This window comes from Cavia porcellus, unplaced genomic scaffold (genome assembly GCF_034190915.1).
Source record: "Cavia porcellus strain 051 isolate PalLab524CR breed Dunkin Hartley unplaced genomic scaffold, mCavPor4.1 scaffold_6, whole genome shotgun sequence".
Lineage (NCBI taxonomy): Eukaryota > Metazoa > Chordata > Mammalia > Rodentia > Caviidae > Cavia > Cavia porcellus.
The window spans coordinates 89405307-89428335 of NW_026947489.1; the positions used below are offsets into that span (position 1 = coordinate 89405307).

The 23029-nt window shown below is 54.3% G+C and overlaps 3 protein-coding genes across 8 annotated transcripts; 2 read left to right on the plus strand and 1 right to left on the minus strand.

Annotated features, from left to right (window-relative positions):
- The first annotated feature begins 86 nt into the window (after window positions 1–86).
- Lrrc59 (leucine rich repeat containing 59) lies at window positions 87–12430 on the plus strand. Its single transcript, XM_003466861.5, has 7 exons — window positions 87–277; window positions 2365–2424; window positions 3728–3886; window positions 4033–4137; window positions 6369–6441; window positions 9212–9385; window positions 10801–12430. The coding sequence occupies exons 1-7, from the start codon at window positions 173–175 to the stop codon at window positions 11046–11048; spliced, it is 924 nt and encodes a 307-aa protein (XP_003466909.1). The 5' UTR covers window positions 87–172; the 3' UTR covers window positions 11049–12430.
- Eme1 (essential meiotic structure-specific endonuclease 1) lies at window positions 12191–17827 on the minus strand. 5 transcript variants are annotated; one of them, XM_003466862.3, is made up of 9 exons: window positions 17657–17827; window positions 15542–16359; window positions 15333–15460; window positions 14305–14391; window positions 14090–14211; window positions 13791–13911; window positions 13481–13596; window positions 13064–13253; window positions 12191–12840 (listed from the first exon to the last, which is right to left on the minus strand). In XM_003466862.3, exons 2-9 carry the CDS (start codon window positions 16332–16334, stop codon window positions 12664–12666), a joined length of 1734 nt encoding a protein of 577 aa, XP_003466910.1. In that variant the 5' UTR covers window positions 16335–16359; window positions 17657–17827; the 3' UTR covers window positions 12191–12663. The 5 variants fall into 5 exon arrangements, with proteins under 5 accessions (XP_003466910.1, XP_063107431.1, XP_013004990.1 ...); XM_063251361.1 differs by having other exon boundaries at window positions 12191–12888; XM_013149536.2 differs by having other exon boundaries at window positions 14090–14214.
- Mrpl27 (mitochondrial ribosomal protein L27) lies at window positions 17646–22852 on the plus strand. 2 transcript variants are annotated; one of them, XM_063251362.1, is made up of 6 exons: window positions 17646–17801; window positions 19705–19836; window positions 20096–20163; window positions 20633–20670; window positions 20766–20833; window positions 22493–22669. In XM_063251362.1, exons 1-6 carry the CDS (start codon window positions 17762–17764, stop codon window positions 22552–22554), a joined length of 408 nt encoding a protein of 135 aa, XP_063107432.1. In that variant the 5' UTR covers window positions 17646–17761; the 3' UTR covers window positions 22555–22669. The 2 variants fall into 2 exon arrangements, with proteins under 2 accessions (XP_063107432.1, XP_003466912.1); XM_003466864.4 differs by lacking the exons at window positions 20633–20670; window positions 20766–20833 and having other exon boundaries at window positions 17647–17801; window positions 22493–22852.
- The last annotated feature ends 177 nt before the right edge of the window (window positions 22853–23029 follow it).

The window sequence follows — 23029 nt, forward strand, 5'->3', positions numbered from 1 at the left end:
CGGAGCTCGGAGAGTGGCCGGCGGGCGAGCGGCAGCGGCTTCGCAGCGGCGGCGGCGGCGAAGCGCAGGCGTTGTCCGTTGGGTCCTGGTCCGCTGAACCGACGACGGCTTCTGAGCCCCGCACGCCTGCCCTTCGGAGCCCGGAGTCGGGGCCCGCTCAGCCGGCGTCACCATGACCAAGACGGGCAGCAAGGGCGGGAACCTCCGCGACAAGCTGGACGGCAACGAGCTGGACCTGAGCCTCAGCGACCTGAATGAGGTCCCTGTCAAGGAGCTGGTCAGTACAAGCCCATGAGGCCTAGAAGCCCCTGCGTAGGCCACTTCCAGTGCCGAGCCTCAGTTTCCCCATCTTTAAAACAAAGTGGCGGGTGGGACGGCGTCCCGAAGGAGGCCGCGTCCGGCCCCAGTGTTCTTCTGGGATGTCCACGTGTCACTTTGGCTTAGTTCCAGGAGACTGGAGATCGATCTGCTGGTCCGACCTCGGGCTTTTTAAGGGATCAGAATAAATCTGTCCTTGCTTTGGGGACTTTGCCAGCGCCCAGCTCCATGCAGGGCCAGGAGCAGGAGCTGGCTGTGTGGAGGCTGCGAGAATGAATGAATAAATTGGGCCGGGAGTCATAGGCCTTCAGCTAGGCCTGGGTGTGGCTCAGAATCGGACTTTTCTAAGGAGCTGGCACTCCCAGCTGGCTTGCCTCAGGCAGTCCCGGGGTGGTAATCATTGCAGAAAGTAAAATCTTACCCTGTGACTCTGAAACCGGTGGGAATTGCGCCCTCCACTCACCCAGAAATAAAACCCCTGGGAGATCACACACACAGATAATTGCAGATATGGAGCTGGATCCCATATCCCTGCTTTTCCAAACCAAGATCCCAACCTCTGACCCGCTGGCTGGCTTACACTTTCCTTACTGCCTTGGAAATTACATTTGCCTTTGGCACTTGGCCCAGTATGCACACTGCCAGCCACTGGGGCTGTGTGAGTTATGATGGTTAGAACGGGATTCCCAGTTCATGTCCCAGCTGCGTGGCCCAATTCCTGAACGCACTTGGCTAGTTTACCTTTATGCCTAGATTTCCTCACCTATAAAATGGTGCCAATAGCACCCATCTTGAAGATCATGAAGATTCAAACTGTAATGTAAAATGCCCCGGAAGATAGCTGATGCCCATCGATGGAAAAGTTATCATGGTGTTCTTGCCATGGTGGAATCCACAACTGTTTTTGTTTGTTTGTTTCTTTGAGACAGGGCCTTGCTACATAGTTCAGGCTGGTCTTGAACTCAATGGTAATCCTCCTGCCTCAGCCTCCCAAGGGCTGGGATGACAGGCGTGTGCCACCATGCCCGACTTTAAAACATTTTTAGGTAATCAAGCTATACTCTTAGGATTTGCTGGCTGTTGGAGAGTGCAGATTGGCCTAGGGTCCTAACCTGAAGGTTTGCCTTCTTTCCCACCAGGGAAGATGCCAGTCTTATTTCAGGCTGGCCCCATGGCTGATGCCTGAAGCTATTTATCCTGGGCTTCTATCAGTGCAGCGCTGTCCTTAGGGGATAAAGAGTCACCTTTGCAGGGCAGCCGCTCTGTGTCACTCATCTATTCAGCCATGAGGTGGCCAGCCCGGGTGGTGACAAGATCGTTCTCCGAGGAGGCCCCGAGGTGGAGAGAACCAGGATACAGAGCCTCGTTAGACACAGGCCTTCTTGCAGCCCACTAAAGTGGTTGCCAGAGAAAATTTTTAAAAATGCTATGGAGGATTTCTAAGAATGGACATTCTTCTGTCTTGGATGTTCCGCTGCCAAACCTTCCTTTTTGCATTTTTTCCTTAAATCATGGTTGACCCATTTTGCCCTCTCATCCTCAGGAATGTTATACCTCCAGTGCCTTTTTTTTTCCCTAGTGGTACCAGGGGTTGAACTCTGCTCCTTTTTCTGCCACATGGGACAGGAATTTGTGATCCTCCTGCCTCAGCCTCCTGTAGTGCTGACATTGCAGACGTGTGCCACTACATCTGGCTTCAGTGTTGTGCATTTATTTTCTTTTTTTTAGATTTTTTGTTTTTTATTTTTTGGTGCTAAGGACTGAACCCAGGGCTTCCAGCTTACTAGACAAGTGTTCCACCACTGAGCTAAATCATCAGCCCCTTATTTATTTTGAGACAAGGTTTCAAGACTGGCCTTGAACTCACTGTGTAGCCCAGGCTGGTCTCAAAACTCACAGTGATCTTCCCGCCTCAGCCTCCCAAGTGTTGGGATGACAGGCCTGCGCCTTTCCTGATCCTGAGAACTTCCTGTAGAAAACGCTTCATTAGCAGGTGTCACTTAATTGTTCCACGAGTTGATGTATTTTCTTCATCTCCCTCTCTAGGCTGCGCTCCCGAAGGCCACCGTACTGGATCTGTCCTGCAATAAGCTGAGCACTCTGCCGGTGAGCTTGCCAGGGGACGCTGACCCCTCCCAGATCCCTGGGCGCAGCGGGGTGGGGTCCCTTCGATTCAGGATAGGCTGCCAGGCAGGCCCTGCCAAGCAGTTATGGTGGGGGTAAGGTGGGGTGGAGGTGGGGCGGTGTTTCAGCAGGAAAGCAGATGGCCTCTGGCTTGTCCCTCAGAGCAGCGCTAAGGCTACGGGTGGGGCTGAGACACTTGCTGGGCTCATTTTTTTTCTCCTGCTTGATTTAATTCCTTTGAAAAGGAATCCCTGTAGCATGGTGGAGGCCAGAGACCATTTTGTGGGTTGCTCTGGATTCCAGGGAAAAGGTGAGCAGCGCCTAGGGCAGGCCCCTCCCCCTCCCTGTCTCCTCCTGAGGAAGTCAGGGATTCTAGTGAGCCAGTTACCCTTATCTCGTTCTTAGGTTTCCTCTCTAGGAAGGACTCCAATCCCTTGAATGCTGCTTTTTTTCTTTTCAGTTTAGCTGACCTGTACCTGATCCTTTGAATTCTTTTCTTTTCTTTCTTTCTTTTTTTGGAGACAAGGTCTCTTACTCTGTGGTCTCACTCAAGCTGGTCTTGAACTCACTTTGTAGTGAACTTGCAGTGACCCTCCTGCCTCAGCCTCTGAGCTGCGATTATAGGCACCTGGCACCTTTTGAATCTGTCTTGCACATTTCTCCTGCTTCTCCTCCTTCTGTGCCTGCAAAAGCCCTGGATCCTTCGGCCCCTCAGCTTCTGCTGGTAGCACTGCCCATCTCTGTGGCAGTGCCCTGTCAGGTCCCTATCTGCTGTCACTGTCACCACTTGCATCCCTGCCCCTGGCCATGCCTTGCTGTATGCCAGGGGAGCTTCCTGTCAAGCTCTGGTCTAAGGCCCACATTGAGGTGTTCTGACATCCAGGAAGCATCTGGGGTCCCCACTTCTTCCTGGAAACCTCACACCTGCTGTCCTGCTTGCATATTCTCCAGCACCCTTGGGCGCACTGCCCAGGGTGTGTGGCCTCTTGCTTGGCCTGAGGACTTCTGTTTCCTCTGAGGCATCCCCAGGGCCTTGGAGGGCATGAATGGTGTTGCCTCAGCTGAGGTGGTGCTGTCACACTCTCAGCCGGACAGGTCCACTGAGGAATCCAGGCTCTGGGGAGCAGGCGCAGCCACTCACTCAGGAACACTCTTTTGAACACCTGAACAAAGCGCTGTGCTGGGTGCTTCAAGGCACAGGGCTGAGTCCTCCAAGTGGGCTGGATAGTTCCACTGCAGGAGAGCAGAGGCCCCAGGCTAAGCGTCCCCTTCTTTCTGGTCCTAGTCGGATTTCTGCAGCCTCACGCATCTGGTGAAGCTGGACCTCAGCCAGAACAAGCTGCAGCAGCTGCCAGCAGACTTTGGCCGCCTGGTCAACCTCCAGCACCTGGACCTCCTCAACAACAGGTTGGCCACCCTGCCTGCCAGCTTCGCGCAGCTCAAGGTGAGGTGCCAGGCCGGGGGAGGGGAGGGAGGGGTCAGTGCTATCACCTGCCATCTGGGGGCCTGCCTCGGAGGCCCCTCCTGTGGGTGGGACAGGGGTCTGTGTGTGTGTGACTGACTCAGGCTCAGTCGCCTCTGTCCCCGTAGAGCCTGAAGTGGCTGGACCTAAAGGACAACCCCCTGGATCCTGTTCTGGCCAAGGTAGCAGGGGACTGCCTGGATGAGAAGCAGTGTAAGCAGTGCGCAAACAAGGTGAGCCCAGCACCCGGGAGCCCTGCCTGCTCCCCTGGGGTGCACCTCTGCCTTCTCTTGTTTACTTGGTCCCGGGGCTCCAGTGGCTCGGCTGATGAAAACACTAAAGGCTTCTTGGAAATCCGCCTTGCCCGGCAGCACAGGCCTTTGTGTCAGGGGTCGGACGCCCGAGGTTTTGGCTGCACCACCCTGTCACCATGGTTAGGAAACCAGGATTTGTTGTTCCAAGCTGGCATGATGTTGACAGCTGTTTAAAGGGTCAGGAGGGTTGGGGGCCCTGGCCTTCCCAGGCAAGCTCTGCACATGGAAGCACACCCTCAGCCCTTGGGCCTTTTTGGGGCCTGATGATAGAAGGAATTTTGACAATAAAGGTGTTTAATTCATAGCTATAAACGGACAGGTCATGGGCAGACGTGGCTTTGGTTGGTTATAGTTGGGTCATGTGACACGAGTAAGAATTAAAGGTGCCATGCAAGGTGACCTTGCTGTGGCCAGTAGCCATAATACTGCCCTGCCTCTTGCTGTCCAGATTGTCACTTCTTCTACTGGGCACCAGACAGCCTCCCAGGCTGTCAGGGACCAGGGATCACATGAGCCAGGGCTGCAGCGCCCAGGAGAGTGAATAGGCGTCCAATGTGTGCATGATGCAGATATCTGTGAATCACAGAACCATGCCTCTGGCTCGCCCTCCACCCTCCCCATGGGTACAAGAACCCAGGCGTGCTGGGCTGGTGGAGCAGGCCTGAAATCCCAGCCCCCAAGAGGCTGAGGCAGGAGGATCACCAGCAGTTCAAGGCTAGACTGGGTTCCATAGTGAGTTCAAGGCCAACCAGAACTACAAAGGGAGACAGTGTCTCAAGAAACAAAAATACGCAGTGAGGCTGGAGCTTTGAACCTGCGGAGGCCCCATCCCACACTTGCCCTTCCTCCAGACCCTGAGCAGTCCTCACCCCTGGATCCCATACAAGAGGGCCCAGCAGCCCTCCACCCTCTCTGGAATAAGTCTGCATCTTCTGGACTTTTTTTTTTATAAACTTGACCCCCCTGGGAATGATGGCAGCAGGCTCCAGGCCTGGTTTTCTCAGGACAGAGTCTCTGGCGGTTCAAGCAGGCTTCTGCGGGAAGGTTCTTTTGCTCCTCAAGCCCTCTCTCTGGTGGGTTACCTGAGGTTTTCAGGAAAAGAATCATATTTAAGCCAGGGTTGGTGGTGCACTCTTGGAATCCCAGCACTTGGGAAGCTGAGGCAAGAGGATCATATCAAGCCAGCCTGGGCTACAGAGTTCAAGGCCAGCCTGAACCACCCAGTAAGACCCTGCCTTAAACAAAACAGATACGTGTGAGGACGCACACGCTGCAGGGAGAATAGTCCTGTCACGAAGCCCAAGTGACAAGGCCACAGTGGGTGGTGCTGGTGTTTCTCGTGTGCCCCTGCCGTCTCCACAGTCAGCCAAGGAGGTGTGGTGCCTTCCACAGCAACAGATTGGCTTGTCAGGGCGCTCAGTAAGGGACAGCGTTGGGCTTTGGCCTCTCCCCCTGCTGTGGTAACAGTGTTTCTGTGCCTCTTGTGGTCCTGGGGCATCTGTGCACACGTGCGTAAGCTGCAGTGTGGATGGAGCCAGGCTCTCGGGAGCATCCAGGTCCTAGCTGTGCTCCTCCCTCCGTGACCCAGCCCGCTTCCCTGTGCAGGGAAGGCCATCTGGCAGGCACTGGGTTCCTGCCCTCAAACTGAGCCAAGGGGACCAGGGCAACCAAAGCAGGGTGGAAGGCTGGGCATGCTGCCCTCAGGGGTGTCTGAGAAAGCATACATGTGAGGGTCTTCCATGGCAGAATTTTTATTTTCCTGTACTGGGCACCGAACTCAGGGCCTTACACTTTGCTTGGCAAGTTCTTAACTAATGTGCTATACTCCAGCCCTTCTAAAAAACTTGTATCTTGAGACAAGATCTAAGTCGCCCAGGTTGGCTTTGAATTTGAGGTTTCCCTGCCTCAGTGTCCTGAGTAACTGGGAGGAGAGGTCTGTATACCAGTGACTGAACTTTTCATGGGCTCTCGTCAGCATGGTGTTTCACACAAAAGGGCTTTGACAGCCTTAATGAGCTGGGCTCACAGGATTCTTGTGGCCAAGTTTGGTGCAGTAACGTGAGACACAGACGCGGGAAGACCCACACCCTGGGTGTGCTGGGCGCGTCTCGGCCTCGGCCCTTGAGCCCTCCTGCTCCCCTGCCCCCCAGGTGCTGCAGCACATGAAGGCTGTGCAGGCGGACCAGGAGCGGGAGCGGCAGCGGCGGCTGGAAGTGGAGCGAGGTAGGTGGGGTCCCCGTTCTAATCCTCTCTGCGGTCCTCCCCAGGGCAGTGTGGGCATCAGCACAGCCAGGCTGTGTCCTGTGACCCTCTTACTGTCCTGTCCTGTACTGCTGAAGCTAAGCTGCCTTCAAACGGGCTGTGGCTAAAGCAGAACCTCATCCCCTTCAGCCCCCCATAGTGGAAATCAGTGCCCCCAGACTTGGTGAAGACTAAAACAGCAGCAACTCTGTGATTCCCCTCCTGGGTCTTGTTTGTTTGTTTTAGACACAGGGTCTCGCTGTGTAGTTCATGCTGGCCTTCAGCTCACAGTGGTCCCCCCATCTCAGCCACCCAAGTGTGTCCAGATACCTGGCTCCTTTCCTCTGTTGGTCCCACATCTAGTCTGTTGTGGGACTGTGTCTATCTCCTCTGAAATAGGTTCCCATTCTGTAGACTTATGCAGTGTCCCCTGTGGTCTCCAAGGTCCCTGGTCTACATTCCACAGACACTTGAAGATTTCCCTGTGCTGGAATCAAACCCAGAGTCTGTCATGAGTAAGGATAATGTCCACTCTGAGCTGTGTGCCCAGGCCCTGCACAAGTTTCTCAGATGCAGTTTGTTGTTTGTTTAAAACAGACATGCTAAGTCAGATGTGGTGGCACACGTCTGTAATCCCAGCACTTTGGGAAGCAGAGGCAGGAGGATCTTTGCAAGTTTGAGACCAGCCTGGGCTACAAAGTGAGCTCAAGGCCAGCCTGAACTGCATAGTGAGACCCTGTCTCAAAGTAAATAAATCAATTAATTAAAAAAAAATGATGCACTAAACTTGGGGTGAAAACCAGCATAGCTGGAATGCCCAGTGGCCTTGTCCCCTGTCAGGGTGAGCATGTCCTTCATGCCACCACCACATCTCTGCTGTTGCATCTGTTGCTGGCTGACCCATGAGCACCCTGCCCCCGGGGCTGTGGCTAGAGGAGGGATGTGCCACCGTGTGTACCAGGCACAGCCAGCGTGGCAGCATGTGCCTGCCCATGTTTGCAGTGACCCTGCTGTCTTGCTATTAGCCATGCAGTGTGGGGGCCCAGGGTGGCCAGGCTTGTAGCTTGGCTCCTGTATACACAGTAGGCGGAGGAAGTGAGGGTGGTGCTGAATGTTGGGGCTCAGGGAGACTTCTGAGCCCTCAGGGGCCCCCTAACCACCACTCTGTGGCGTTCTGGCTTTGGGGAAAATATATCTCAGGCTTCCAAATAACCAACTTGGAAATGCATTTTTAGAACCCAGTAATTTGGAAGTCGGGCACTGCATGTAAACAGATTTGAGCTGCTGAGAAAACCTGTGTTTTACATAGAGTCCGAGTTGAGTTGGGAGCTGGTTCTGACAAACTCACTCTCGGAAGGACCTGGCAGGTATGAGCCTGGCCCCTAAGTGTGACTGCTCTGTCCCCCTGGGCCGGGTGTGCCTCAGGCTCTCGGGAAGCAAGGGGTCCTGTAGAACCCGTGTGATTTCATCTCTTAGTGGGGTCCTAGGAGGCCGCCTGCTTCTTCAGAGTCTTGGCCAGAATTGGTGGCACACATTTGTGATCCCAGGGCTCTGGGAAGCGGAGGCGTGGGAGCATTGAAAGTTGAAGCCCAGCCTGGGCAATTTAGCAAGAGCTTGTCTTAAAAAGTAAAAAGGGTGGGGAATAGCTGAGTGCAGTCTCCTGGGTTTCTTCAGAGTGCATCTCTAGTGCCAGAAACAGATAGGTTCTTGCTGTGTTATCCAGGCTGTGCTTGAAGTTCTGGGCTCAGAGACTCTCCCGCCTCAGCCTCCCAAGCGCTCAGACTGCACACACAGGCACTTGGCTGAGCTGGCTCTGCCTCCTGAATTGGTGCCGCCTTCTGGAGGGCTTAGCACCCAGGCCCCTCCCCTAGGCCCCTTGCCTTCGCCCTGAACTCTCCTGCTCCTAGCCCTTTGTCATCTTCCTGTGTGTGGTACTGAGATGGACCCCAGGGCCTTGTGCATGCTGGTTGGCACTGTACCTCTGAGCTGTATCCCAGCCCACTCATGTATTTCAAAATTGTGAGACAAGGCCTTGCCAAGTTGCCCAGGCTGGTGTCAAATTTACTGCCAGACTTCTGTCTTGGCCTCTTGGGGAGCTGGGATTACAGGCAGGTGTCGCTACACCTGTCTGCTTTTTTTGTTTGGTTTTTTTTTTGGTATTGAGGACTGAACAAAGGGACTACATCTCTAGTGTCATTTTTCTTTATTTTGAGACTAAGTAGCCCAGGCTGGGTTTGAACTTGTCTCTCCTGCCTCAGCCTCTGAGTACTGGGATTACAGGTATGCACCACCATGCCTGTCTTCTTTTACTACATTATTTTTTAGGTGGCTGTTTTAGTTACTTTTCTCTTGTTGCTGAGACAAAATACCCAACACCCAAAATGAAGGAAGGAAATTTATTTAGCTCACAGTTTGTGCAGGCTTCCATCTATAATCAGCTGGTTAGCTCCAAGGCAGGGTGGCATGGCACGGGGCAACAGTTCAAAGCGGCAGAAGACAGCAAAAGCAGCTAGAGCAAAAAGGGGAAACAAGCGTTTCTTCCCTGTACCCTTAAGCAGGCTGCCTCCCCCCACACCACGCTGTGCCCTCCTCTTGCACAGGCTCAGGATGATCACAGAGTCTTCAGTTAATTTCTAAACTTCTACAGTGGCCTGTGGCATAGGGGACAGAGTGACAGGATACATGCCAGACTGGAAAGCTGGCTTCGGGGAGTGGGAGGGGAGTCACGGTCGCCGGCTCTGCTCTGTTGCAGAGGCGGAGAAGAAGCGGGAAGCCAAGCAGCGCGCAAAGGAAGCTCAGGATCGGGAGCTGCGGAAGCGGGAGAAGGCGGAGGAGAAGGAGCGGCGCAGGAAGGAGTATGACTCCCTCAAGGCCTCCAAGCGGGAGCAGGAGAAGAAGCCCAAGAAGGAAGCGAATCAGGCCCAGAGTAAGTGGCTCTACATCACAACGTGCACCCCCGGCTGAGTCACTAGAGTGAGGTGCAGACCGCAGTCAGATAAAGGTGTTTTCACACCTGGGAGCAGCGCAGGAGGCCCGAGGGGTGGTGTGGTTGGGCCCGAGGCAGCTGCTGCCCACTGGCCGATTCCCGACAACAGAGTACTTTTGTGGGGCTGTGGTAGTCAGCTGGGTTGTAGAGTAGGCCTATGGTAGGGAGCCATCTCACTTTATGTTGGGGGGCAGAGGGGCATCCAAAATCATGTGGACAGCCAGGCATGGTGGCATAAGCCTGTAATCACAGCACTTGGGAGGCTGAGGTGGGAGGATCACCACAAATCCGAGGCCAGCTATGTAGCATGACCCTGGCTGGGAAGAAAAAACCCCACAGAAAAGCCTGTTTAGGGAACTGCGTCCATACCAAGCACCTGTGGGCGTGTTGCCTGCCCTGAGGCTCAGTTCATGCCTTGGGGCACCACACACTGATGTGTGTACCCCCTGGGTCAAAGGGGTACTGAGAGCCGCTAGCAGGAGGACGTGCCCAGGTACCCCATCTGCTCAGCCTTGCTGGGGGCAGCAGATTGCCTGTCCGTACCACCCCTTTTGATTTTGTGTTTTGGCTGAAAATGAGGCTCAAATCTATTTAAAGGGTAATGACAGGAATTAAAGGAGAAACCCTAACTGTGTGGCCTGTGGCCCTGTGGGTGCCATTGAGTCCTACAAAGGCATGTTTTTAATTCCACTCATTCATCACAGAGGATTTGGGAAAGACAAATGTGAAATCTCAGAATGCGGCAGTCACGCACCCTCAACCCAGTTGTCATCACAATTGACAGTGGTGGAAGTGGTCACCGTCCAGCTCTCTGCACCCATTATGCAGTGCTGGTGGCCTTCAGTGCTGTAGTGCTGTCTCCCCTGCGGGCAACCCCAAGGGACCTAGTTCTCCACAGCAGCAAGGAGAATGTAGGACCATGGGGACTGGGCTGCCAGGGACATGCAGCCTGGGTTCATTTCTAGCGTGGCCCTGGGGACCTCAGGGAGACAACAGTTATGTTTCAGTCTCTGGAAAGCAGGTTTCTGGTTTTCTCAGTTTTTCTTTCTGAATGGTACCGGGGATTGAAGGCAGGGCGTCACCACTGAGCCACCTCCCCAGCCCTTTTATTTTGAGGTGCTAGGGTCTCACTAAGTTACCCAGGTGGCCTTACACTTGCAGGCCTCTTGCCTCAGCCTCTTCCTGAGTGTTGGGGTCACAGGTGTGCACCACCATGCCCAGCAAGGAAGGAGAGCAGTTTCTAGGAGCTGTGACATTTGTATGCAGGGCTGATAGCTCTGCGTGAACACTCGTGTACCTAGAGCAGGTTGCCTCACACTAATGAACTTTGGTCTGCTGTGACTCTGTCCCTCCAGAATCCAAGTCTGGCTCCCGGCCCCGCAAACCACCGCCCCGGAAGCAGGCTCGGTCCTGGGCTGTGCTGAAGCTGCTGCTGCCGCTGCTGCTGCTGTTCATAGGGGGTGGGCTGGTGGCGTGTCGCCTGACGGCACTGCAGCAGCAGCCACTGTGCGCCAGCGTGAACACCATCTATGACAACGCGGTGCAGGGGCTGCGGCGCCACGAGATCCTCCGGTGGGTGCTGCAGGCTGACTCGCAGCAGTGAGCCCGACCCGCTGGCCCACTGGCCTCCGGCCCGGAGCTGGACCCCTACGGAACTGGGTTCTGCCAGACACAACTTCTTCTTAGCGTCAGCCAGACCTACCCACCGTCTATCAGCAGCTGCTGACTGGTACCGAGGCCCCCTTGTGGGACCTCTTTCCCCAGTCAGGGCTCCCCGGTAGGATGAGGAGAATCAGGAGGCGGGAGGGAGTGACCTGCGTGCCTAACAGGGCAGGCAGAGAGGACAGCCTTTCCTACTTCCCACAGAAGCTGTCTACAGCAAGGCTCGTGTCTACTAAATGGTCAGCGGTCACTACATTCATGCTTCTGTATGTCACAGCCCTTTCTTTCATTCCTCCCCGGGAACTAGGGCAGATCTGGAGCCATTGTGTTGTTGGGGACCAGGGGATGTCACACATCTGGCCTAGGCTGGGGGAGGGCACACCTGTTTCCTCAAGGACCTCAGACACCCAAGCATCTTAGCATCCACAAGGGCAGACTGAGGCCTTCCAGGACCACCTGCCGTCCCAGCCCGCCGTCCTCGCCCTTCTGAGGCAGAGTGGGACTCCCGCCCTCTGTCATTTTCTTTCCGGGACATCATTTGGCTTCCTTTATAAATAACAACTAAGAGGACAGAACCCCACCAGAATTACGGCCCAGCCAACGGCAGCCTTGAACAGAAGGCGGGTCCAGCACTCCCAGCAGAGCACCAGCGCTGTGGGGTTCAGGCGGCTTCTGGGGAGGCCCGCCCCCTCCTGCACGGCCCAGTCTGTGACCCTTCCGAGTGCTCACGCCACTGAATACCTCAGAGGGGCCCAAAAACTCAGCCTGCAGACACCGAGGCTCTGGCCGTCTGTCGGGAGGAATGGATGGGAACAGGGACACAGGTGGCATCCCACACAGGTGGCATCCCGGGCTGGATACACCTCGGCAGCACAGCTGTCCCTAGTCCCTCTGCCTCCTCCCCACAGTAATGGCTGGGTGAGGGAGCCCAGCGACCATCTCAGCGCAAGCTCCTCTTAATGGCTGAGTGGCAGCGTAGCTGTCACTCAGTACAGTGCAGATGAGCAGGAAAGGACTTTTCTCCCCTCCCCATGGGTAGTTCTGCTGCTGGGCCCACACCCTGCTCAGTCACTACACACGTCCTCCAGACTCCCCAGCCCCAGGGCCATGGGTCCAAATGCTTTATTGAAGCTAAACATCCAATGCATCCGACGAAGTTGTGGAAACACAGGAGCCGGCCTAGGTGCCAAGTTCTGGGCTGCTGGGCCAGCTCCATGGCAGAGCCCGGCCACACCAGCCACAGGCACGCGCTCACCCCAACCTCGAGGCCTGATGCTGATTCCTGTGGGTTTCTGCGGGTATTAAACCCATGTCCAAGTGGTCTGTCCTTGTGCCTTTTGTTCTGAGGGCTGGTGGGGGCCGCTGGGTTTTACTAGGAGGGGATCAGTAAGTGACGGTAGGTGCCAGCGTTGACTTCTGAGACACGGAGGACAGAAGGACAGAGACCAGGTGACACCCAGCCAGGCACCTGGGACGTGCTTCTGGTATTGTTTCAGTTGGTTCCACAGTTGGGGAGGTGGAACTTGCCCTGCTGTCTTGGGCCCTGAGGGCTGGCATCAGTCAGCACCGTCCAAAGACAGATCCGGCTGCAGAGCGGTCATCTGCAGGTAGACGCGCCTGGACAGCTCTGGACCGACTCTGCGGGAGGTGGCCGTCACACCCACCCCCCGCCGCACATGGATGTTGGCCAGCAGGTTCTGGCGCTCTTGATCTGAGTGACATTGCCGATAAGCCTGAAGTGGAGATGACCTCTTGGTGCTGTGACAGTTCCCAGTCACTTCCTGCCCACAAGCCAGGAGGGTGGGGAGGAGCCTGGGTTGGAGGGTACCAGTCTGTCTGCCCACCCTAGGTCACTATTACTGCTCATCCACCATCCCAAAGGCATGTTGTGGCCTCCGTGCTGTTCCAGAAAGACATCTGGGGCCCTGGGGATGGGGGACCCCTAGGGCAGCATACCTGCAGCAGGAGCTGTGGGGATGGGTAGGCATCCACGATGGCACTGGCCATGTCCAGGCTGACCCGGTTCAGCTGCTGAATCTGTCTCCTCCAGACCAGTGCAAGTCCCCTGCCGGCACGGTCTACCTTCACCCCTCTGGCCCAGCCACTCTCCAGGCAGAAGGAGAAGCTGCTTTCATCACGAAGCTTCCTGCGAACAGACCACCGGGTGCTGAGTCGCTAGACCCTGCTAGCTGTGGATTCCCTCAGAACTATGCCCAAGCTGAGGAATGCTCCACCAGGGACAGGTTCTGGGGTTCCCTGGCCAGAGACAGCACCTTCTGCTGGCTTCGGTGCGGAGGGTGAGGGACATTCTCTGGCCCCAGAGGCGTGAGGAAGGCCAGGCCCAGCATAGCCTGGCCTCGCAGGGGGACTCACTTGAAAGGCGCCTCGGCCACGGCCTTTGTGATGGAGCAGGCGAAGTCGGCCAGCTCCTTCCAGCTCTGCACAACCCGGACCTGGGCTTCCGAGTGTAGCTGCAGATCCACCAGTGCCTGGAAAGCCGAAGGCCACAGGAGACCCACCAGAAGTCACTGTCACCCCGCGCCTCTGTGCTTCCTGCTGTGCCTGGCTGTGTGCTGGGTGCCGAGGTAGCCAGCAGCGGCTAGCGGGCATGTTCTTCCATCTCCATAGCAACAGGCTAATGCATGGTAAGCACCCACCCGCCTCAGGATCAGGAAGGTCTCACCTCTTCCACGTCCACCCTGGACACAGGGGGCACCATGCTGGACACTCGTTGTCGCTGCTGCTTCTCCTTGCCTTGTTTACTGGCCATGTCCTGTGTCCCTCTCCTGGGAAGATTCTGAGCCCTACAGCAGGAAAGGAAATCAAAGGACAGCAGCCCCAAGCTGAATCTAGGACAAAGAGTGGACAAGTGTGTGCTTGCCAGGGCCACCTCCCTGTGGAGTGACCTACAGCTCGGGTGACCAACTCCCATGTTGGCGCGTGTCCCCGCCCCCATTAACACCTGTTCTCAAGAACCCACACCTGAAGCCTTTCTCCTGATCCACAATCACTAGGGACAGTGCTTTCCCGCCTGCCCGTGCCGTGACGTCAGTGACGAAGCCCTCCAGTGTTTCCTTCCTGTTTCCGCTGCTGCCCGGGCTTCCCTGCTGGCAGGGCCAGAAGTGGATTAATGCCAGCTCCCCAGTAAGAGTGGGCACTCTGTTCCACGTCTGGTCCCAGCCTCTGGCCCTGCGTACCTGCTTGAAATTGCGGATCATGGACACGAAAGTTTCTGCAAGAAGCAACACAAGGATCGCTGGCTCCTCCACCCAGGCCTCTTCATTCTGTCAGAGACCCAGAAGCCAGTCCCAGGGGGGTGGGTCAGCAGGCATGGAGCACTGAGCCTGAGGGCCCAGGTCACTTGGTAAGTTCACTCCTGCCCCATGTGTTACCCTCCTTGTGTGAAGTCACGGCAGGGAAATACAACCAGCCCCATGCTCTCTCCGTCACAACTGGCCAAGTCAGTCACTGCACCCACCACAGGCTCTGCAGGGCAGCGCTCGCCCAGCACGCCTGAGGCCCGGGGAGCCAATCGCTGCAGAGGCTGGGACCTGAAGCAGCCCCCAAAGGGAGCAAAGTCAGGGCCTTTCTTTCCTGGCTCCTTCTGGTGTAGCCAGAGCAGCAACCTTTCTGTGCTCCTGCATTCAGCAGGCTGCTTCCTCCCAGCAGCCCTCCAGGTTTAGGGCTAGTTATAGCTGTGCCAGGGGTAAATTTTCCCAACAAATGAATTTTTAATGTCACAACTGGAAGGGTGCTACTGGCATGCAGTGGGTAGAGTCCAGGAAGGCTGAGGCACAGGCCAGGGCCTGCCTGCTTACAATGAATTATCCAACCTAGAATATGAAACAGATCTAGCATCTGGGAAGCTGTGGCAGGAGAACTGCTGTGAGTTTGAGGTCAACTGGGGCTACAAAGTTGAGTTCAAAGGCAGCCTCAACTACATAGCAAGACTCTTATCTTAATATCAGCTACCCATGGCAGCACATACCTATAATCCCAGCTCCTGGGAGGCTGAGGCAGGAGGATTGCCTCGGAACAGTCTGAACTGTTAAAAATTAAATAAAAACATAAGATTGACCCTGTAGGGGCTGGGGATTTAGCTCAGCGGCATAAGTGCCTGCCTTGCAAGCAGGCAGTCGTGAGTTCGATCCCTGGTACCGGTAAAAAAAAAAAAAAAAAAAAGATTGACCCTGTAACTGGAAGGGGCTGAGAGTATCAGCTGTACCTCGGCGGGCCCTGCCCTTCGCCTCCACGTGATGCTTCGAGGCACAAGCTGGGTTTCGATGACACACCGGCACTCCATCGTCTGCAGCGCTCCGAGGAGCTGGCCCCCACCTTCCGTCTGCAAAAGCTCTGCAAGGCACAGAAGGGGCGAGTCAGCAGTGGCCAGAATGCACCCCACAGAGCTCAGGGCAAAGATAGAGGCGGGAGCACCTGGGTCCAGCACCACGACCATGTGCTTGAGGCACTCCTCAGGCCGCTGGGCCTTCAGCCTGCAGCTCGGCGCCTCCTTCTTCCTGTCCTGTTGTCTGGGGGACCCTTCCTTCCAACTTGCTCTGCCCTGTGGCCGCAGTCCCTTCGAGCCTCCCTTCGAGCCTCTTCTCTCCCGCTTCTGACTGTGCTTGGCTCTCTTCTCAGAGGGGGCAGCGACACCTGATTTTGTTTTGGTTCCTGCCAAGTGGTTGCCCTGGAGGAGGCAGGCAGGCTGGGGTGCTGGAGGGTCACAGCCTGGGAGGTCTAAGCTCTGGGCCTGGTTGTCTGCTGCAGTCAGTTTGGCGGTGTCACCAAGGGGGGCACCAGAGGCCTCTGCAAAGGAGGGTTTTCCCCACTCACGGGACGGTCCCTCATTCTGATGACTCTCTAGTCGTTCACCTGCGGGGCTGGAGTCTTTGGAGCTCCACTGCCTGTTGGTGAGAAACTTACATTTAAGCCGCCTGGCCAGGGGGGCAAGTTCCTCCCCATCCTCGCTTTCACTGCTCAGCACTTGGAGGGGCTCTGCCTGGGTGGGAGTGACGGCTGCGTGCAGGGCAGGTGGCTCCCCCGGCTCTGGGGACAGTGGTTGGGATGCCTCGGGATCCGAGGCGTCAACCACGATGATCTCATTGGGCCTAGCAGGTTGCTTCCTCTTGGCTGAAGTTGGTTCCTTCTTCAGGAAGGCAAATGTTGGCAACTCCTCGGAATCGCTCTCACTGGAATCCAAGGAGAGTGGTGACTTCCTTAGAGACATCAATGTGTGCTGTCGAAGTAATTACCTAAAAGGGAAAAAGAGATGAGACCCAGGAGCACTCAATTCAGTCCTCTAGCTGTGTGTATTGTTGTTTTTGTACTGTGGACATAACCCAGAGTCTCCCACACATTCTACATAAGCAATCTAATGCTGGGTTACATCTCCAACCCCTTCAAAAAAAGTTTTTTAAGCCACGGATATAGCTTAACAGCATAGGCACCTGCCTGACAAGCACAAGGTTGTGAGTTCAATCCCTGGTTAAAAAAAAATTTTTTTTTTTTCTCGTAAAACAGGGTCTGGCTAAGTTGACCAGGGTAACCTCAAATTTATGATCCTCCTGCCTCAGCCTCCTGAGTGCTGGGATTACAGATATACACCACCTCACACAATAGTCATAAAGTTTCAATGCAGGTAGTAAGGAGACTCACCACCACCTCCTTGTTGATATCTGTATTTGAAATGAAGATATCAAAAATTGACTTTTTAAAAACTCGACATATAATCCACATAATGTTCATCATTTTAAACACAGAATTTTTCTTTTATATCTTTTTGTTGCAGTACTAGGGACTGAATACGGGATGCTCTACCACTGAGCCGTAGCCCCAGCTTTAAAACAAATGTTAAATTTTGAGATAGCATCCCATTAAGTTACTCCGGCTGACTTCAAGTTTGCAGTTCTCCTGCCTCAGCCTCCCGAATAGCTGGGATTACAGGTATGTGCCACCATGCACAGTCTAAAATGCACAGGGCGGGGGTTGGAGGTATAACTCAATGGTGGTACTTAGTATGTACAAGGCCCTGGGGGTTGATCCTCAATACTGCAAATACTATAAACAAAAAAGTATGGCTTAGTACTTTTTTGTAAAATCAGTACTACTAATTCCTGAACACTTTGGTCACCTCAAAAAAGAAATTATACCTGGGTGTGGTGGCTTATGCTTGTAATCCCAGCATAGGGGAGGCTGAGGCAGGAGGATCACCGTGAGTTTCAGGCCAGCCTGGGCTACATAGTGAGTGCAAAGTCAGTCTGAACTACAAAGCGAAATGCTTATACGTTCCGTTTCTTTCCTTTTCGGCTATGATGAATAATGGTGTCACGAGCAATCCACTGCCCACTTCTGGGTGGGCATCTCTGGGTGCATGCCAGGCAGGGGGCCTCATCCCTGTCTCCTTCCTGCATCTCGGCTGACTCCTGCGAAACCAGACAGTGGGCCCAGCGGGCTGTCAGCGGCGGGAGTCCCCGGTCACCACGTCCCTGTCCAGCGGCGCTCGGGACGCCAGCCTCGTCCTGCGGAAGGCCCATGCCCAACCGCACTCACCTGCAACTTCTCGCGCCACTCTTTCAAGTGCGACCCGGGACCCGGAAGTAAATCTCCCGGTAGCGGAAGTAGGTTTTCCAGACCGGAAGCGGCTGTGAGGAAAACATGGCGGCCGCGGCACTGGCGCTGAGAACACGAGCAGTTGGTAACGGGATGCTGTAGTTATTGTGGGGCGCACCGGCGGGGAGGCAGGGGGGTGGAAGTTGGTCCCTGCGGACCACCCTGGATGCATGGAGAGGATCAGCGGGAGACACGTGAGAGGCGAGGGGCGGGTGTCGGTCGTCACGTGACGCGTCCGGGGTGGAGCCGCGGCGGTGCGACCGCTTCCGCCCTATGGGTGGTCCTGGGTGCCGCTTACTTGCGGTCTGGGCTTGCTCTGTACACTGAACAGAGTTAGGTCTATCTTTGTGGTTATTCAGTTAGCAAAAAACACGAAGTCACGTCTCCAGCACAGTTATTTCCAGTAGATAGGTCTCTGAGCACGTTGAAATAAAGTAGTTGGAAATCGTGACGGGTTCTTTGAAGAAAAAAAAAGGGTGCATATCCTTTTTAGGTTAGATGGTCAGGCAAGTCCTCTTACATAAAACCTAAGTTAATACCTAAAGGAGGAGAAGAGGCCAGGCCTTCTGCAGGGGACAGAATAGCTCGACCTGTTCTACATTTTATGATGTAAACTATCGCTCTTAAATAAATTTCAGGGGGGTGGGCTGAGGATGTAGTTCAAAGGTTGAACACCTGCTTAGCATACAGGAGATCCTGGATTTGCGCCCTAGTATTGCAAAAAAAAATTTAAAAACAAAGGTACAGCCCTGGGTGTGGCAGCACACACCTATAATCCCAGCATTCAGGAGGCTGAGGCAGGAGGATCCCTGCACATGTGAGCCCAGACTGGCCTACTTAGTTCCCTGCTTGAAAAAAAGAAAGAAAGAAATGAGGGTTGGGGAGGAATGAAAATGAAACCAAATAGGAAGCCCTGCAGATCAGTAATTTAGCCAGGTGTTAGCGGTGGCAGTGGCTGGACTTGGCCTGAGTTGGAGCTAGAATGCAGAGAGCTTGCTGATGAACTGGGCACTCAAAGTGAAGAAGAGCATCAGCACCTCTTGATTTCTGCCTGAGCAGCTGGGGTAAATCTCAGCACCATTTTCTTCGAAGAGAAAGATAGGCACTTGGGAGAAGAGCAGACATTTAGAGTTGGATCACGTAGAGAGCGCCAACAGCTCAGCTCCTGAGACGGTAAGTGAAGAGATGGGGAGAAGGAGGTGGAGCCAGGTGCTAGATATTAAGGTGTTGTCTCCAGTTCCGTAGGTTCATGCCTCATCCCAGCTACTTTCTGCTCCCTTTGATTGGTTTGTGCTGGGAATTGAGGCCACGGAGCCCTGATCTACATTTCAGACCTTTTATTTGCTTTGAATTTGAGAGAAGGTCTTGCTAAGTGGCCCAGGCTGGCCATGAATTGCATTCTTCTTGCCTCCCCAGTAGCTAGGATTGCAATCACACACCACCATGCCGAGCTCAGTTTCTTTTTAAAAGTAAGTGCCACTGAGCACCTTAGGGTTAAGCTCTCAGTTCAGCATGCTGCTCCTGGTTGGCTCTGTGGGCACGGGGAAGAAAGCGCTGCCTTCCGCAATGACCAGGAGCCCTGTTTGTGTGCCAGTGTCTGGCGCCTTCTGTCTCAGCCACTCTGGTGTCCTGAGTCTGGCTCCGAGGGTGCAGCCGGCTCTGTGCTGCTCTCCTGTCTGCTTCTAATGTTTGTGTGCTGTTGTTTCTCCTTGATAGGATTCAGTGTCAGGGGCTGGAACACTTCTTTTGTCCTGCTGTCCCCTCAGCCACCCGTGCATGCTCATGCAGTGCTCCCACCCTGGATGAACAGGCCTGAGTCGGCCCCCACTGTGGTAGAATGCCAAGGACTTGTGGCATTTCCTGAAAAGCAGCATAGCCTCCCTGCCTCTCCAGCATCTTTCTCAGCTCCCTGAGAAGCCAAGACCAGGGCCTACGGTGGCAGAGCAAGTGTGGCAGGGAGCCTTTGTGAGCAGTGTTTCTCTCCACAGTCTCAACCCTGTTGAGCCCTCCTTGCGCTGCAGCTCTGGCTGTCAGATGTGCATCCAAGAAGACAGGTGGCAGCTCCAAAAACCTGGGCGGCAAGTCCTCAGGCAAACGTTTCGGCATCAAGAAGATGGAAGGTGAGGCATGCCTGGCTTGCCCTGTCCACCGCCTGGCTTTGCCTAGGAGAGCAGGAGACCAGGCGACAGGTGGCCGCCCGGCCCTGTGCTCTGTTCAGCCCGCCCAGCATCTGGCTGCAGAGTGAAGGGCAGATGAGACCCAAGGAGGGCTGGAGGCCTGGGGGGCAACATGGGGGAGTGAGCCTTGGCTTTGGCGCTTTGCTGGGCCACCATGGTCCCTGGAGCTGCGGGTCAGTGCGCTTGCGGACTTGTCTTCCAGGTCACTACGTTCACGCTGGCAACATCCTTGCGACTCAGCGCCAGTTCCGCTGGCACCCCGGTGCCCATGTGAGTTGCTCAGCCCCCATTTGCTAGAATGGCCCTTCTGTGCCCAAGCACAGCAGTTAAGTTGCATTTATTGCATGATCACCATGTGCCAAGTGTGCCCATTCCTCTGCCTGTGTTGTGGTTTCTCCTTGTGTCCCTATGAGGGAGGGCCTCACTGTTTCACAGGTGAAGTGTCAGCGACCTTGATTGGGGCAGGGCTCAGTGACAGCTGGGATTTTCCCAACATGGGCCTCATTTTCTCTTCATTGGAAGAGTTATGTGATAAGTGGAGCAACTGCAGCTGTTTGAGGACTGAGAAGCAATTTGCTTTAGTAGTGATCTGTAATCTACAGCTGGCAGAGTTCTTACTGATGACCATAGAGTTTTAGTAGTTCCCCCAACGTTGGCTCTGGATATTAAACCTGGAGGTGCTTTACCTGGGTTGAGACAGAATCTCACTGAGTTGTCTCGGCTGGCTTTGAACTTGCAGTCTTCCTGCCTCAGCCTTCCAAGTAACTGGAGTGACAGGTATGCACCACTTTGTTCAGCTTTAAATGTTTTATGTTTATTTATTTTGAGACAGGATCTCACTGTGTAACTCAGGCTGGTCTTGAATTCACTAGGTGGCCCAGACTGGCCTTGAACTTGTGGAGATCCTCCTGCCTCAGCCTCCCAAGTGCTGGGATTACAGGTGTGCACCACCATGTCTGGCTTAAAGTTTTATTACTCTATCCTGTGAATAGTGTAGACATATTTCTTTTTAAGCTCAAAGGAAAGGAGTATTTTTATTTGGTATCAAAAAAAAGTATCAAATGCAATACTTTTTTTTTTTTTAGAAAACAAGCATAGTGATTTGTCTGTCTGTCTGACTGTGGGTGTTTTACCTTAATATGGTGTTAGCCTGGTATTTCTGCTTCTGCTCTCTAATCCTCAGTTCTTAGAGGATGAGGTACTTTCTGATTTCAGATATTTTTCAAACCTTGGGAAACTAATTCCAGTTTATACAACAGAAAATTTCTTAGGATTAAAAATAGACTTCTCATGTGGTTGAAAGACAGCTTCAGTTTAATAAAATAGAATTCAGTATGTGTACCAGAAATTAGATCTACACAGAATTTTTTTTTTTTTTTTTTTTTTTAGAAATTTCAGTTTTTGGGGCTGGGGATTTAGCTCAGCAGCATAAGCACCTGCCTTGCAAAGTAGAGGCAGTTGTGAATTCGATCCCCAGTACCGATGAAAACAAAGAAATTTCAGTTTTCAGCAAGTTGGGATTACTTCGTGAGTTAGGGAAGCGCTCTGTTAAGAGGACTGTGCTGTACTTTGAAATGTTTAGTTTTCTCTCTGTGTATGTGTATGGGGGGAGGGGCTCCTATGGCCAGGCAAGCACACCGCCGAGCCACACCGCCAGCCTGTCTGTGAGCAGTGTTAGCAGACGGAAAAGGCTGACAATAAACTGTCACTATTTAAGTGATAACGACTGGGATGTGAGTAGACGTCTCTGTGGTCGCTGTGCCTTTTGGAGGGCAGAGGCCTCAGCTGTGAGACTGTGAACTCCTGGGAGCCACCAGAGTAATAACAGTCAAAGGTAACATGTTGGGAGCTGGGGCTAAGCGGTGTGATTGTTGCCTCATTTCATCCTGAATTGGCCTTGGACGGTTAAGTCTTTCCCCATAGTGGGGATGAAAACCTGGCCCTGTAGACTACTTTGCCCGAGGCAGTAGGAGGAAGGGCGCTGGGCTCTGAGTCAGGTGCTGGCTCCAGGAACGAACCGCACTGGTGCTTGGCGCCTGGGTGGCAGTTGCCACAGATCCCCTCTCAAGTCCTAGAAGGAGACACAGCCAAGAACTGCACTGCCTCATGGGCAGCACTGTCGCTGTGTCACTGTTGTACTGGCACGGGCACTGCCCGTAGAAGAGTTCATATATTTTTTTTTGGGGGGGTGCCAAAGATTTAACTCACAACCTTGCACTTGCCAGGCAGGCGCTTATGCCCCAGAACTAAATCCCATCCCTCATCTGTTTTCTAAAGTGCCTCGGCTCTGTGGAAGTGGAAATGTATGCCAAGCAGCAGCTCCTGTGATAGCTTCAGTGCTCCTTAAGATTAACTGTTAAGCCTGCTCCCCGGGCCGCAGTGTGGGGTACCTGGCTGGGCCTGATCTGGAGGCCTGTCTAGTGTGGCCGCTGGCTAGTGGCATGAATGTGGTGACAGGCGGCAGCCCTCAGTCCTCCTGGTCGGAATGGGATTCGTTATTGGCCTTTCCCTGCTTCTGTTGTGGAGTCAGCAAAGAAATGCAGGGCAGGGGGGGCCAAGGGGGCCTAGGACGGGCCAGCTGACCAAAACCTTGTTGCAGGTGGGCCTGGGGAAGAGGAAGTACCTATATGCCCTCGAGGAGGGGACAGTCCGCTATACTAAAGAGGTCTACGTGCCCAAGCCCAGCGACCCAGAAGCCGTGGATCTGGTCACCAGGCTGCCCAGGGGTGCTGTGCTCTACAAGACCTTTGTCCATGTGGTTCCCTCCAAGCCTGAGGGCACCTTCAAACTGGTAGCTATGCTTTGAAGTCTTGGCTGAAGCCACTGGACATACTTGGAGTCACAGCAGTCTTGAGGAAGAGGTCTGCTGGATCGTGACTGCAGGCGACTCAAGTGACACTGGGAAGCCCTTTGGGAGAGCTGGCCTGGGCCCGAATAAAGCCAACTCTTGGGGACAGCACTGCTGCCTTGTGGGTCTCATCACATGTGAACTGAGGGTGGAAGCAGAGAAGAAGAGGCCCACGAGGGGGAGGGAACAAGGAGGCCCTGTGTTGAGGAGTGGGCTGCAGGGCAGAGCTGCTCTTTCCCCCTTGGGTCCCAGGTAGTCCAGGGCCAGGGCTGGGCCTGGGGGAGGGAG

Bases quoted from the DNA above. Each gene is read 5' to 3' on its own strand.
- Lrrc59 (XM_003466861.5), top strand. From the start codon at position 173: ATGACCAAGACGGGCAGCAAGGGCGGGAACCTCCGCGACAAGCTGGAC. The intron at 6,442-9,211 runs GTAGGTGGGGTC...GCTCTGTTGCAG, and splicing joins GCGGCTGGAAGTGGAGCGAG to AGGCGGAGAAGAAGCGGGAA. The intron at 9,386-10,800 runs GTAAGTGGCTCT...CTGTCCCTCCAG, and splicing joins GGAAGCGAATCAGGCCCAGA to AATCCAAGTCTGGCTCCCGG.
- Eme1 (XM_063251358.1), bottom strand. From the start codon at position 16,334: ATGTCTCTAAGGAAGTCACCACTCTCCTTGGATTCCAGTGAGAGCGAT. The intron at 15,461-15,541 runs GTGCTCCCGCCT...TGTGCCTTGCAG, and splicing joins GGTCGTGGTGCTGGACCCAG to AGCTTTTGCAGACGGAAGGT. The intron at 13,912-14,089 runs GTGTGGGTTCTT...TTCCTGCTGTAG, and splicing joins GATCAGGAGAAAGGCTTCAG to GGCTCAGAATCTTCCCAGGA.
- Mrpl27 (XM_003466864.4), top strand. From the start codon at position 17,762: ATGGCGGCCGCGGCACTGGCGCTGAGAACACGAGCAGTTG. The intron at 17,802-19,704 runs GTAACGGGATGC...TTCTCTCCACAG, and splicing joins GCTGAGAACACGAGCAGTTG to TCTCAACCCTGTTGAGCCCT. The intron at 19,837-20,095 runs GTGAGGCATGCC...CTTGTCTTCCAG, and splicing joins CGGCATCAAGAAGATGGAAG to GTCACTACGTTCACGCTGGC.